The following is a 16,244-nucleotide window of genomic DNA, read 5'->3' on the forward strand; positions in this document are numbered from 1 at the left end:
ACCCAGAGGCAAAGAAGTTAACCCCTCCTGAATCAATGCTGCATCCTTGACCAATATCCTTTCCTGGCTATAACTATGTTAACCTTATTTGTTAACTTGAGGTCTCCGAGTGGCTTATTTCATCCTATTCTTGCACCTGAATCTGCCTGTGTTAGGCCTGGATTGTAACAAATGTTAATGAACAAAGTTATCTCTGTTGTTATTATGCAAAAGAAGAAGCATGATGGTGCTATCAGATGTATGACCAGAGAAGAAAGACAGAAAACAATCCTTACCCTCACAGTCTAATGGAGGAGACAACAAGCAAACATATATGTACATATATGTACAAATAAGCTATATTCAGAAAGGGAAATAAGAAATAATTAACAGAGAGAAGGCATTAGAATTAGGAGGGGTTGAGAAAACCTTTGTATACAAAATGGGATTTTAGTTGGGATTTCAAGGAAGACAGGGCAGCTAGGTGGTACAGTGGATAGAATAGGGACCTGGAGTCAGGATGACTCATCTTCCAGAGTTCAAATGTGGCCTCACACATTTACTAGCTGTGTGACCCTAGACAAGTCACTTAACCCTATTTGCCTCAGTTTCTTTCTTTCTTTCTTTTTTTTTTTTTGCTTAGGCAGTTAGGGTTAAGTGACTTGCCCAAGACCACACAGCTAGTAAGAGTCAAGTGTTTGGTCTGAGGCCAGATTTGAACTCAGGTCCTCCTGCCTTCAGGGCCGGTGCTCTATCCACTGCGCCACCTAGCTGCCCCCCTCAGTTTCTTCATCTGTAAAATGAGCTGGAGAAGGAAATGGCAAACTGTTCTGGTATTTTTGCCAAGAAAACCCCAAATGGGATCACAAAGAGTTGGACGTGATTGAACTACAATAATTAAAAGAACTAAGGAAGGCAGGAAGGAGAGATGAGGAGGGAGAGCATTCCAGGCATGGAGGACAGCTAGAAAAAATGCGCAGAGCAGAGAGATGGAGTGTCTTGTTCATGAAACAGAATTTAGGCTGGTGTCACTTGATGAAAGAGTAGGTGGGAACATAAGGCATAAGAAGACTAGAGGGTTACGGTTATTATGAAGGGCTTTGGGTGCCAAAGAGAGGATTTTGTATTTGATCCTAGAGGTTATAGGGAGAGGTGAAATAGTCAGACTAACCACAATTAGTATCTGAGGCAGGTTTGGAACTCGGGTCTTCCTAACTCCAAATCCAGCACTCTTTGTCTGCTGAGTCAAGTCTACTTGGTAATTCAGCTGCTTCTCCTGTCTTTCAGAGATCCCTAAATGGAATCAGGTCACCTGGTCTGGTCCTTGTATCCCTGGGTACCAAAACAACTTGTAGATGTGATTGCCGAGTAACAGTTGTGTTGAAGAGGCAGGACTGACTTTCAGAAAGGGGAAGAAGATAGCCTCAGGAACGCGCAGGCTGCTAATGAGTTTGACATCATGGCCCAGCAGAGTTCTAGAACGGATTAATCACGGGATGGTTTGTGGGCACTTAGGAAGGGAAGCAGTTATTCCTTCAAACTGCCTTAGCTTTGTTAAGAACAAGTCATGAAAAACAAATCTTTTCTGACACGGTCCCCGGGATCATAGACATGGGACTAGAAGTGACCCCAAACCAAACCCCTCATTTTATAGGTTGGGGAAAGTGAAGCCTTGATGAGTGACTTCTAAGCAAAGGCCAGATTTGAACCCACGGCCCTTTGATTCCAAATCCAGTGCTGTTCCCCTTACATTACTAGTTCAGAGAAAAATTCTGTAAACATGTCAGGATTTCACCATGACATTTGAAAATCTTTGTGATATCTTTGTGAACAGTTGGCCAGATGGAAAGAGAGTGGAAAATGTTCCTTGGAGGGAGCCAGGTGGTACAGTGGACCTGGAGTCAGGAAGACCTGAGTGAAAAAGCTGCATTAGATACTTACTAGCTGTGTAGATCTGGGCAAGTCATTTCATCTCTGCCTCAATTTCCTTAACTGTAAAATGACAATAATAGTACCCACCTCTTAAGACTGTTGTAAAGATCAAATGATCTAATATTGTGAAGAAAAAAAAAAGCACAGTGCTTGGCATATGATAGGTGCTATATAAATGCTTATTCCCTTTCCTTCTATAGGTAATTAAAAATATAGACCTGGTGTTACGGAAATAAGTAGGAAGTAGAGATATAGATTAAGGACATATTCATCTAGGGAGACAATTGACACTGACAAGAGGTGAATCCCCTAATTTAAGTGAAGAAAGGGCTAGAGTCTTGGGCCTGGAGTCAGGAAGATCCGAGTTCAAATCAGCCACAGATACTTACTTGCCGTGTAACCCTGGGCAAGTCACTTAACTCCTATTTGCCTCAGTTTCTCCTCTGCCAAATGGGGACACACTGGAGAAGGAAATGGCAAACCACTCCAGTATTTTTGCCAAGAAAACCCCATGGACTTTCTCCATGGGGTCATGTAGAGTCAGACATGACTAAACAACAAGAAATGAAGAAAAGCAAAGCTGCTTAGTGTAATTTGAGTAGACACTAACACATTTTAAGGTGGTAGGTCATTACTTAACGCCAGCAGAAATTTACATTAACTATCTACTTTTTAGTGGAGCAGTCTAACGGTTCCATTTTTCTCAGGAGTTTTGGTAGGATAAATTTTTATTCTTGTACAATTTATGCATCTGTACATATCTGTATATAAACATACATACACACATACATACATATGCTATAAGACCAGAGAGTGGAACCTGGCATGTGGTGGTCAGGGCAGGAAGGGGAATGTTTTGGACTCAAAGAATAAATAATTACTGAAGTCCTCCACAGAAACGAAATCAAGTGTTCTCACCTAGTTGGTAGCCCCATAGTGTCATCTCCAAGGAAAACTGTGTAGTGAGGCTCCGAAATGCTCCAGCTTTCTCTCCCTCCCTCTTTCTGTTTGTATGTATGTATGCGTGTGTGTATATGTACGTGTGTATATGTATATGTATGTATATGTATGGGTGTATGTATGTGTATACATATATGTACACCTCCAGGTCACTAATATAGAGGATGGTGGTTGCTGGGGTTATGTTTTCTCCCACAGTAACCAAAGGGAAACCAAGAAAATACAGCAAAAAAGCAATCAGCGCTCGGAACATGAGGATTAACTCAGATATAACTATCATTTTTTCTGGGTAGGGAGGTGGTAGGGGTTGCTGTTTCATTTTCAAAGTTTTTTCTTCTTGAAATGAAAAAAATAGTGAAGAATTCTTTTCAGAGCTCTGTTCAGAATCTTTTTTTTGTTTGTTTAATTCAACATGTGTTAATCAGTAGAGATACAGATTTTCAGATTCCCCAGGACCTGTCTTCAAAGTGTACACTGAGAGAGATCTTAAAATAAATTTAAAGGTTGAGTTTTCATTTATCAGTCTGTACTGGAGTAGACCTATTCGAAGGTACCCAGGAGTACTGTCATAGAGACAGCATAATTAAAAAAAAAACGTTTTCACAAACAAGTCAAGAAGAAAAACCACTGCTGTCTAGGATTATGACAAATAATCCTTGCTTTCCATGTGAATCAAAACAGCATCATGAATTTATGGGATAATGGGCCCTCAGGAAGTTGCAAAGTAATACTTTTAAATGCATCCTCCTCTGGGATTAACTATGATTGCAGCCTCATAGATCTTTAATTAAAATGGGAAATGAAGAATATTATTTTACCCCTATTTATGGGATTATTTATATCCTGCTACTCCATGAGGCCTTTTCTTTTTTTATTAATTTTTTTAAAATTTTGAACTTAAACACCGCAAATAATAAGCATTTTCATATGTAAGGTGACTCAGTGGTGTAGAGCACTGGATTTGGGGTTGAGAAGACCTGAGTTCAAATTCATCCTCAGATACTTACTAGCTGTCTAATTCTGGGAAAGTCGCTTGGCTTTTGGCTGCTTCAATTTCTTCATCTGTAAAATGGGGATGATAGTAATAATAACCTTTCTTCCAGAGTTGTTGTGACAGTAAGATGAGTTTATATTTGTAAAGCATTTTTCAAACTTAAAGCACCTGTATAAATGCTATCTATTATTATTATTATTATTGTTAAATAGAAGAAGAGGATTGTACTGTAAAGTGTTCGTCTCTATTACGTACAGCTTGTTTTTCATTTAAAGGAGATAATAAACATGTACCTCACAGAGCTGTTCTTCTGAATTTCTTGTTGCCTTTGTGCATTTTTAAAAATGCCTCAGTGACCCTTTTTTCTTTTTTCCTGACAATCCTCTTAGAAACTGCTCTTCCCACTTCCCCCTCCCCCAATTGAAAGAAAAGAAAAACACAACTCTTGTAACAAATGTGCATAGTTAAGCGAAACAAATCCCACACTGGCCACTTCCGAAGATATTCTCCTGCATCTCGAGTCCTTTGCTGACAGCTCGTTTCCAAGAATTCTGCTGAATAAAGCATGAAACGTTTCTTTCTCCAGTAATACCTACAGCAGGATGTTTAGAAGAAATGGGCCTTTTTAGAAAGAAAATGTTTCGAGTGAGACGTTCCAAATTTTTTTTTTTCTTCACGCCCATTTATTTACCGTGGAGGTTGTGCCTTTCAGCCTATCTGTACCATGAGTTGGAAGATTCTCCATTGGTTGTCTGTTCTGTCCCAAGCATGGCGAAGTGGATAGAAGGCTGGTTGAGGAGTCAAGATGACCTAGAGTAGCTGTTGTTTATCCTTCATTCTCACAGGGGACCGTGACATCAGGGAGGTGATGCCAGGACGTGCAAGTGAATTGGATTTAAGTGAGGGAGGGCTGTGCAAAGTTGCTGGCCTCACTTTCACCTCTGGTGCCATCTGGGTCCAGTGGCACGACATAGATCAGGATGACTAGAGATGGCCTGGTGCAGTGGGGAGCCTTGGCCTTTTGAAGCTAAGGTCTTAAACAGGTCTCAGTTTGACTGACTCCCCTATACACATACATATTGGTTGTATTAAGTCACTTGACCATCCCACGAACCCAGGGAACTCTCTTTGGTAGTCAGGGTAGCACAGTAGAACTCTTTAACTCTGGAATTAGAAGCACTGGGTTCTAATTCCGCTTTTCATGCTTACTAACTGTGTGACTTTGGGTAAATCGCTTAGCTTCTCTTCCTCAATTTACTCATCTGCAAAATGAAGTAAGTTGGATTAGGTGATATCTAAAGTCTCTTCCTGACCAGTGGTCATCCAATCTTCATGCGAAGACCTCTGATGAAGAAACACCCAGTGTGTTGCAAGACAACACTTTCTACTTTTGGACAGCTCTGATTGTCAAGAAGTCCTCTCTGTTGTTCCTGGTTCTGCCCATTGGGGCCAAGAACAAAGCTAATCCCTTTTTCACGTGCTTGCTCTTCAGTACTCCAAGAGAGCTAATGGTTCCTCCCTCAGTCTGCTTCTCCATCCTAAATATCTCCGGTGATTTCACCTGATATTTTTCTGTAACTTGGTTTCTCGTGCTCACCACTCTCTCGGTCCTCCTCCTTTGTACATGATGCAGATTGTGCTTTCTTCCTAAAATGCGGCAGTGGTCCCCAGGTCATTGTATTCCAGATATTGTCAGACAAAGGCAGAAGACACCAGGAGTATCACTTCCCCTGTTCGGGGAGCTGAACTTCTTATGATATATATTTATTTTATATTCTTTCTTTCTCTTTCTCTCCTCCCCTCCTTCACAACCTCTATCTCTCCTTCCCTCCCTCCTTCCCTTCTCTTTCTGTTCATCTCTCTCTCTCTCTCTCTCTCTCTCCCCCCTCCTATTATAATATAACAATATAACTTAAGTTTTTGTTAACTTTTTTTTGGCCGAAATTCTGTTGACTCATTTTGAATTTGCAGTCTACTTAAAACTCCCCCAGTCTTTCACATGGACTATTAGTCCAGCCACACCGTCCTGCCTGGACTTGTACAGTTGAGTTTTTGTGTTTTTGAGTATACACAGATTGATTTTTTCAACCTGTTTTAAGATTTTACATGTTTCTCTATTAAATTTTATCTTATTGGATTCAGCCTTTCTTTCTAGACTGTCATAATCATAAGTGTGTCATTTGATATATTAACCAATTAACTCTCCCAACTTTGTGTTAGCTCCTGGCCAGGTGCATCTTAATTACCCCCAAAGTAAAAGAGAAACTGTGGAGACTGAGTTGAGACTCTATCTAATCTTTAGAAGCAAGATATTTTCTCCTTGTCTTTCTGACAGTTCCGCGTTGGTGTTAGGCGGCAGTTTCTTCACTTCTAAGCAGAGAAACATGAGGTGTTGGTCTATTCTTACAAGAATGGATGGCCCTGTGAAATAAGACTCAATTACATCATGTTAATTTAACCACTCTTGCTGGCTTCAGTGAGTGAGTAGTATATACAGTGGGGCTTCAGAAATGACCTTCACACAAGCAAACTGGGAACATCTTGGGCATTTCTACCGGAATTCACCCTTTACCTCCCTCAGTATTCTACCCCTCCTCCATTCTGAAGTCAGTCAGCTTTGATGCTAAGTGTGAAAAACAAAACAAAAGATTCATTAGGACGTGTCATTCACCTGCTGGCTGCAGTTTTCTGAAATGTCTTTCCCTCACCTAAGACACACAAACATTTCTTAAAGTTTTACTACAGATCAAGAATGGAAACCTAGTGCATGAAGCACAGACTCCTGGACTTCCTTCCCAGTGTGGTCTGTACCCTTCACACGGCTTTGTCTCTCCCTTTTTGATTTTTCTCTCCTTCCTCAAAAGTACAAGCATTGAGGGGTGAGGGAGAAGGAAGAGGAGAGAGAATAGGGTAGAAGGAGGGAGAAAGAAGGGACTTTCCCTATATAGTCTGTCGTTGCCAAGGGCTTAGTTTATATTTTATAATTTTAGACGTAAAACCCACTTTTGTAATTAATGCAAATATGACTCAGTGAGTCATCCTTTTCAAGTGAATCTTGATTCCTGGAGTGTTCTATTTACAATTATTATAAAATTTTACTAACATTACTATTGCTTGCCTTAAGATTTTTGCTACTGTGGTTTGTAAAAGTAGATTTAAATAGGGAAAAAAAAACTTTTTGAAGCTTCTGATTTTAACTGTCAATCTTGTGTTCTCTTTAGATTGCAGCTAGGCTATTCAGCTGCTAGCTTCTAGTGTGCTCGCTCGCTCATGCGTGTTTTCTCTGTCTGTCTCTCTTTGTCTCTTGTCTCTTTCTCCCTCTCCCTCTCTGTGTCTTTCTGTCTCGGTCTGTGTCTGTCTTTTTACACACACACACACACACACACACACACACACACACACACACACAAACTCTCTAGATCTTGATCTTGAAGGGGCCTTAGAAGCCATTGGGTTTAACCCCTCATTTCTCATTTTACTGATGAGGAAACTTAGTGTAGGTGATTCATCAAGTTAAATGACTTATCCAGGGGAACAGCTAAAAAATGTCTGAGGTAAGATTTGAACTCAGTTCTTCTTGACTCCAAGGCCAGTACTCTGCCTACTATGTCAACTAACTGCCTCTAAATCTTGTAGTTTGTAGAGTGTTTAACACAGGGGTAGGGAAGCCGAGGGCTTCAAAGCCGCACATGGCCCTGTGGGTCCTCAGATGCAGCCCTTTGAACAAATCCCCTTAATAAAAAGGTTTATTCTATGGAACTTGAACTCAGCCAAAAGGCTGCACCCAAGGACCTAGAAGGCCACATGTATTATATATTATAGATACTTATTAGATAATATTATATATTATAGATACTCAACACATTTAACAGAAGTAAAATAGTAATAATTTTGGTGGCATATATGAAAGTGATTGGGTTGTGTGATACTATAGAATATCAATTATGTTCATAAAAGGTTATTGAGAACCCATGTTTTAGAAGCCTAATGGGTGCCCTTGTTTGTTTTACTGAAAGTTTACTACTCTGTATCACAGGGCAGCCCATCTGTAGTGTATATAACAACTAGACTTGGAATCTGAGGCCCTCTGAATCCCAACTCTTCTTTCTTGTGCGGCCCTGAGCAAGACATTTCGTCTTTTTTTGGCCCTACTCAAGGGCCTCTGTAAAATGACGGGGTTGGGCTCGGAGACTGCTTTTTTTGGGAGGGAGTCATGGTTAAGTGACTTGCCCAGGGTCACATACGTAAGCGTCTGATTTGAACTCAGGTCCTCCTGACCCCAGGGCTGCCACCCCGCTTGCCCCAGGGGATTGCTCAAGCCCCTGCCGGCTCTAGATTGAGCATGGTGACAATTAAATGGGCTTCCAGTCTCACTTCTGCTTTTAGCCACCAACTTGTCACGACTGAACCGGTGGAAGGCCAGAGGCAATGAGCAATGATCATTGCGCTTCATCACATTGCAGTGCTTCTCCTGGTAAGAGGAGGAGTAGCTGAATGTGAAAATCAATACATTTAATTAATAATAAAATTAACAAATGTCTATTCATTTATTGGACTGAATTACTATACTAGTTACTATAATGATATGCTTTATAGTTGCAAAGCCTTTATGTGAGGCAGTGGGGCGTAAGTGAAAGGCCTGGATTTGGAGTCAGAGGAGGGACCTGCGTTCAGATGCTGCCTCTGACACTTTACTTGGACAAGGCATCTAAACTCTCTGAGGCTCAGTTCTTCTGCTGTAAAACTGGAAGGGATATCTTCTAAGCTCTCTTCCAGCTCCCTCTCTTTTCTGGTGACCTTACCGTCAAATAACCCTCTTACTATAGTCCTGTTTTACAGATAAAGTATATATATATATATATATGTGTGTGTGTGTGTGTGTGTGTGTGTGTGTGTGTATAGTATATAAAGTATATATGTGTATGTATATATAATTTATAAAGTATATATAATCATATATACATATATGTGTATATATATATATATATATGAGAGAGAGAGAAGAGGAGGAAGAGAGAGAGAGAAAGAAAGAAAAGGATGAGGAGGAGGAGAGAGAGTGAGAGCAAGAGAGAGGTCTATCTAGGTCAAGAATTTGCCCAAGGTCACATAGCTAATGAGGGACAGGGCCAGAGCAGGACTCCTGACTCCTAATCCAGTGATGTTTCCACTTTACCAGATTGTCATGGCTGGTTCTATTTACACTTATTCGTAATCACTGCAGTATTTAAGAATTTCATCATCAGCGCCTTCTGCTCCCTTGCTTTCACTTTCCCTGTAGACTGCTCTGAAGTAGATGGTGCATGAGGTGGGGAGGGACAGAGAAAGAACATTTTGGAATTCAAAAGTTTTTTTTTTAATTGTCAAAAATTATCTTCACATTTAATTGGAAAATATAACATACTATTAAAAATGAAGTGGAACGTGCCTAGCTGAGAGCTTGGAGGAAATAAGACTGGATTGAGCCTTCTAATCTGGAGATAGGGCAGTTAGTCATTCAATCGATAATTGATTGATTGGGGTAACACGGACTCGATATTTCTGGAGGAAGAGGATTTCTTGATATCATCTAAGACATCTAGGCTCCTTGCCATTCAGGACAGTTAAGGGAATAGTTAGCTCTTAAGTTGAATTCAGGATAAGGGTATAAAACTTGGCAGGCAATTAGCCGACCTTAGCGTATTGCAAGAACACTGTTTTATTCATTCATTCGTTTATTTTTAATTTATTTTCATGTCTAATGTTTTGTAAGAACAGCGTTTTAAAAAGTCTTTTAATTTTTCACATCACATGGGTGAAGTTGAACATAAGTTAGGCTGAAATAAAATTAGTTTAGACTGAAATATTGACCAGCCAATTGGGCACATTTTGTGAATGAGAGTCTTTATCTGTGGCCCTGACCTGTTAGCAGGGCTTTGGTGCATCCAGGATGTGCTGGGCCCTGCAGACTCTGAGCTTCTGGTATGTGTTTAGGCAGCTGGGGGAGTGTTGGCTTTGGAATCAGAGGATGTAGGTTCAAACCCTCAGTCTGACATTTACTGTCTGGGTGACTTTGGCTAAGTCACTTGATTTTTCTGGGCATCTGTTTTCTCAAGTAGGAAAGGAGGGGATTGAACTTGTTGACCTGAAAAGTCTCTTTCAGGCTTAAATCTACGTGTCTATGAACCTTGACCATTAGCTCTTGGTTGTACTTTTTAAATGGGCTTTATTGTTATTAAGATTGTTGGGTATCTATGAAAATTGTAGGAAACAGCTTACTTCAAGGTAGTGAACTTATATCAATGTCATACAGAGAAACTGAAGACAGAGACGGACTCATTATGCGTAGGTCAGGCCCTTCCTGGAGCAACATAACTGGCTCTAATTCCTGCCCTTTAAGTAGCTTGTAGAGAACTATGAGATGCTTAAGGGCTGGAATCAGGGGTGTTCCAGCTCAAACCAGCTATGGAGAGCTGATTGTTAAATTTTTAGTGTGTATGTTTACCCCTCAGAAAAACACTCTGATGTTGATTGTCTAGATTTAAGAAAGTGATGGAGAAAATGTTGAGGGGGCAGATTAAATTTAAAAGTGTGTCATGGTTACCCCCTCCCCCACCTCCCTGAAAGCCAGTTGTTAAACATTTTACTAGCATATCACTGGCTGGCATCTAGTTAGGTTTTTTTTTTTTTTTGAGGAATTAGGATTACTTAATCCACGTGGGTGTTGTCCCTTTCCCCTTTATATTGCCTTTTCTCAAGTCCACACTTGAGCACTGAGCCTGGCTCCTTCCTGTGTTTTCAGTTTGTGGATTTAGTGAAACTTGCCTGCTTGGTAATCCTCATACAAGACACTCCATCTCCTGATTCTGGGTATTTTCATGGCCCCCCCCACCCAGGCTTAGAATCCCCTCCCTCCTCATTTCCATCTTACAGCTTCCCTAACTTTGGGTCTGAGCTAAAGTCACATCTTCTGCAAGAAGACATTCCCAAGCCTACTTAAATATCTTCCCTCTGAGACTGCCCTCAGCTTATTCTGTTTTCATCCTGTCTCTCCCATTATCTATGAGCTCCGTGAGAGCAGAGATTGGTTTATTTTTTGCCTTTCTTTGTAGCCCTGGTGCTTAGCACAGTGCCTGGCACATGGTAGTAGCTTAATAAATGCTAGTTAACTGACTTGATATTTTTAAAAATATTGTTTAAAAATTTTTAATTAATTTAAAATAAATAAATAAAAATAAATTTTAAATTAAATTAAATTTAAATTTAAAAATATTGTTTAAAAACAACCTGGTTCTTTTTTTTTATCATTTTGAAAGTTTTTGATTTGCTGTACCCCATGTTATCCCCAAAAGGAGGCTGTCCTCTCAGGTTCCTAGAGAACACCGTGATCCCCCATGAAGAAGACAGGGAGGGAGGGAACCCTTTCTATTCTCATTCTCCAATGCCTTTCATTTCTTCCTTTCAGTTCCAGGATGGCAGAAGAGGATCCTTACAAATTGGTGATCCACGAACAAGTAAGTGCTGGAATGATATTGGTTTTTTTTTTAATCATGTTTAAAGCATTCATATTGGCTTATTAAAATAGGCAGAATCAAAATCAGTTGTGTTAGTTAGGAAATCCATTGGAAGCTTGTCATAGTCAAGGGGTCCACGAGCGTTTGGCTGCGTGGGGAGGAGGGAAGGATGGTGGAGAGGAGGGGAAGACAGCATGCAAATAATAATCTATGTGCAAATTGTCCAGGGTGTCCCAAAAGTTAGAGTTCGGTTCTGTGGTATAAATAAATGGCAGATCATCGTCTCAGAGGGAAGGCACCAGCGATAGGAGGACGGGGAAAGGCCTCTATTTGGGCCGAGTCTTCAAGGAAGCCAGGGACTGCTGGAGGGGGAGGTGTGGAGGGAGACCTTGGACAGGCTCGGGGTGACAAGATGGAACGCTGGAGACATAGCATCCTAGAGTATATAGAGAGGAGTAAAATATAAGAAGCCTGGAAGAATTAACCCACACTGCAAAGGCAGCTTTGTGTCTCCTAAATTATATTTACACATACAAACGTCTATTATGATGCAATAAAAGAGGAAGCCAGGTGGCTCAATGGAGAGATAGCTGGGCCTGAAGTTAGGAAGATCTGAGTTCGAATTCAAACTCATACACTTATTGGCTGTGTGACCTTGGGCAAGTCACTTCATCTCTTGTCTGCCTCAGTTTCCTCAACTGTAAAATGGTGATCATCACAGCACCTACGTCTCAGAGCTGTTGTGAGGACCAAAATGAGATAATAATCATAAAGTACTTAGTACGTTGCCTCGCGCATAGTAGCCTCTGTATAATCTGAGGTAGCTAGGTGGCGCAGTGGTTAGACTGCTGTGCTAGTCAGGAAAGTCAGGCATCTTTCTGAGTTCAAATCTGGCCTCAGACACTTAGGAGTCATGTGACCCTGGATAAATCACTTAACCCTATTTGCCTCAGTTTCCTCATCTGTAAAATGAGCTGGAGAAGGCAATGGCAAATCACTTCACTATCCCTGCCAAGAAAACCCCAAATGGGGTCACAAAGAGTCTGCAACGACTCAACAGCAATACTCATTTCCGTCTTCCTACCTCTATTCCCCATATAAAGTTAATTCCTAGTCCTTTGGTCAGATCATAATTTAGCTTTTATTATCTCTAATGTAGCCTAACCTTTCTCTCAACCAATCAATTCAAAACCAAGTATAAATTGGTTTCTTTAAGAGTTAGAAGTCCTGGAATTTAAAGGTAATGATTTGAATTAGTAACATTAAGTTGATGTAACCTATAAAAATAGGTAACTGCTATTCCAGAATAACTTTGTTGATGTTTAAAAATGTGAATTAAAAAAAAAACCCACAAACAGCTCTTTGAAGGTTCTTTTGCCCCATTTTTATAGCAACTCCCTCATGCCTCTAATTTAATATCCTTACCTCGTTTGGGCCTTGTAACAACACTATAAAGAGTGAGAGTCTTCCACATACAGATGAGGAAGGGATACTCAGACGCATGTTGACCCAGTAAGTAGCGAACCCAGGAATGAAACGAGACAGAAAACAAGGTCAAAAAGCAAATCTAAGTGAGAAAGGCTTAGAAATTCCCTTTCCAAAAAGCAAAATGAACTCTCCTGCTTTGGTTTGGAGTTTGTTTTTTAAAGAATGCACACCATTTTCTTAAAAGCACTATGTTTAATCAGTCAGTCAGCAAACATTTATTAAGTGCCTACGTGTGCGAAGCACCATGCTAAGGTGCAACAAAAAGCTCATGGTCTGATGGAGACAACAGGTAGATGACCATGGTGTGTATGTGTGTCTGTGTGTGTCTGTGTGTGTGTATGAAGGATAAACCTCATTAATCTTGGTGCCTTCCCTTTGAGACTACCCTAAATTTATCCTCTCCGTGATGTGTAAAAAAATATAGGTTTATCCTGTTAAAAGTGAAAATTAGCTCTTACACACTTAACAGTTGTTGGGTTGGTGTTTTTTTGTTTTTTTTTTGAAAGCAGGGGAAATAGAATAGGTCCAGGAATGCCTTCTTTGATTGTAATGTGACAGACGCTTGGTTATTCAGAATGTCAGAACCTTTGTTTTACCTTTCACTTTTAATATTTAAAGGTGAACCCTAACCTATGTATAAGGACTGTTCTGCTTGGTTTTAAAACCATGTTTTCCTGCCTAAACACAGGAAATCTTTTATCAATAAAAAATGGTTGGCCCTCCAAAAACTGCTGGGGAGACATTCATTTTGAAAGTGCCTGTCATGTGGGCATCTCTGCCCTCACCAGCAACAAGGGTGGAGCATTTCCTTATCTTTCTTCTCTTGAGGGGGAAGGGGCCCTTGAAGGTGTGTGCTTTGTATATACATTTCTTTTCTTTTCTTTCTAAACTCTGGGCTCAGTGGTTCACACTTCCTTCAAGTCGGTCAGTATTTTAAGGGATGGTAGCCAATGGGGCTGGCCCAGATTTGGTGCCTTCCCTTCCTTACCAGGGAAGCTCTGGAATGTGTGGTACAGCATGGCCTGGTTCCTCCTCCTTTGTTTCTCCAGTTGAATGTAGAACTCCCTGAGAAAAGTCCTTTTTCTCAAGTTCAAGGCCAAGCCATGAGATGCCTGATCTTTTAAAATCAACCAGGGTCATTCTGAAAGTTTTCAACTTGCTATTCTACATAATTTCAAAAACGGTCAACGCCTCAAGAAGGAGGCTAGATATAGAAATAAGTGTTTGCATGGTAGATATTACCTTCATGGTCCTTAGGAAATAAAAAAAAATATTCTTCACTAGTCTTTGTATAGTTTTGATGTTTTTTAAAAAATATACATCCATTGATAGAGCATTTTTTATATACTTCAAATTCAACTTTTTAAGGCATCCTAGGAAAAATAGTGGTTTAACTTTTTTTTAAAATGGTCTTCATTGCAGATGTTTCCAATGGAACCTTATAATATTGGAATAAATGCAATTTTTAATAATTCAGGATTACTTCCAGCACAGATACCACTGATAACAGGTAAGACACCCTTCTTCCTCTGCAGAGTTAAGCTTATTTTTCTCCTGTGGTCTTGTTTCATTTTTTAAAAAATTAAATTCAAGTGTCCCCAATTAGTCTACTTTAGAAATTCAGAGATTTTGCTTGGAAACCAGCTGATTAGACCACTAAACAGTCAGAGCATTTTTACCCAAATTGGCCTGAACAAAAGTGCCTCAGTTGCATTACCCATAGTACACGTAACCATTGTTATGAATGCCTTACTTAGCTGGTGGTTTTGTGCCTTGGATGCCCTCTGGGTCCAGACCACCCTCTCTTCTACTTTCTAGCTCCAATCTCTTTTCAGTTTTGCTGAAGACAGCTCAAACTGTCTCTAAAAAGATCCATTTGTACTTAATTGTGCTATTAACTATGCCTTGCACAGCATTGCCGTTTTCCTTTTCTCCCAGTCTTTTGGTGTTGAGGCCAATGTTGGCATCATTCCTGTCTTCTCCTGTAGCCAAACTGTGGCCCATCTTCCCTTTGACTCGTGGATGCACAGGATTCCTAGAAATCCATCCCCATGAGAAAATCTTACTCCTTTGTGGTGGTCAGGTCATAATTTTGCTTTTATTATCTCTTCTGTGGCCTAACCTTTCAACCAACTGATTCTAAATCCTGTATCTAATTCAAGTTTGTGCTAGATTTCCAGATTTCCACCAATTTGCCTCTAATTCTAAAACCCCTTTGGCCACTCCTGTCTCCTCCCCTTTGGACTCTCCCATTCTTTTTGTTTCTTTCTGACAGTCACCCTCTTAGGAGCTTTTTTTTAATCTCCCTCTCTTACCAGAATAGCCTTGACCGTCATGGTGTTATACAATTGGCCATTTGTTCCTATCATAGCAGACCTGTCCTGATCTTTATTCAGTAAAGCTAAATAAAACATCCAGGATCTTGAAATACTCCATCTGGGTTCTCCTCGTCCTCCTCATTCCCAATGGCATGCCTGCCAGATCTCTTATCTAACCCGTGCCATTAGGGAGTCTTACGGTGTCGATGACAAAGAAAATTGAAAAATCTCCATTTTATTATTTAGCAATTGTTTGCATCGTTCCCCTCCCTCACCCTCCTTTCCCTGAGGTTTTTTTTTTTTTAAAGATTTCTTTTCCTAACTATGTTTTACTGGAATTATGATTAAATTTATTGCCTCTCCTGATAAAACTCATGGTGTCCCAGAAGTTTGCTGGAAACCAGTCTGGAATTTTAAAATTTACTAATCCATAGAGTGGATGATCCCCAAGTGAGTAATTAATCTTTAGTGCATTGGGCTTTTTCATATGCATGTTCTTTTGGAGTAGGACTGTTTTTTTATGTGCTCTGCATTTGATTGAAATGGTATATTAAGAAATGAGTTGAGGGAGACTTTGTAATTACTGATACTTCATAAAATATCCACTGGAATTAGGCCTCAGGCTACCTCATTTACCAAGTGTTTTCAAGTCACCTGTTTCTCCATATTTGTAGTGTTACTTCAGTTGGTGGTATTCTTGTCTACTAGATAATTTTTCTCTAGAGAACATTTCTCTTTTTTTTTATGTTTCACACATTTTCCAAACTCTGTTCTGCAATATTTTCATGACTATAATTATGACAAAAAAGATACCAGGTTTTTCCTCCACTTTGTGCTACCTGGTGGACACATTTCTGAGGCGCCAGCTATCTCTCAGCCTAACAAAACAATTTTTTTAAGGTACCAGACAGAGATGAGATCTTGTGAGCTCTTGCCCAGGTTAAGCCCTAGTTCAGTTTCCTGTGTACCGATGAATCTCTTTACTTTCTTGGTGGCTTCTGGGCTTCCTGTGAAATTTATGATTCTGATTTTCAGCGTATTTTGCTATTTTCCTGGTATCAGTGCTTTCTTGAAAATTCAGCA

General features: G+C 40.1%; 1 protein-coding gene across 3 annotated transcripts in view; it reads left to right on the forward strand.

Annotated features, from left to right (window-relative positions):
• The window catches only part of NFKB1 (nuclear factor kappa B subunit 1), a 159,354-nt gene that overhangs the window by 26,133 nt on the left and 116,977 nt on the right, over positions 1-16,244 (forward strand). For 2 of the 3 annotated variants that reach the window (XM_027853360.1, XM_027853361.1), the window contains exons 1-2: positions 11,236-11,355; positions 14,266-14,353. In XM_027853360.1, the coding sequence (XP_027709161.1) occupies positions 11,236-11,355; positions 14,266-14,353 (208 nt within the window). Of the gene's footprint in view, positions 1-11,235; positions 11,356-14,265; positions 14,354-16,244 lie in introns of those variants that run through there. The other variant, XM_027853362.1, reaches the window with a different exon arrangement.

This window comes from Vombatus ursinus, unplaced genomic scaffold, assembly GCF_900497805.2.
Source record: "Vombatus ursinus unplaced genomic scaffold, bare-nosed wombat genome assembly UNPS02009975.1, whole genome shotgun sequence".
Taxonomy (NCBI): domain Eukaryota; kingdom Metazoa; phylum Chordata; class Mammalia; order Diprotodontia; family Vombatidae; genus Vombatus; species Vombatus ursinus.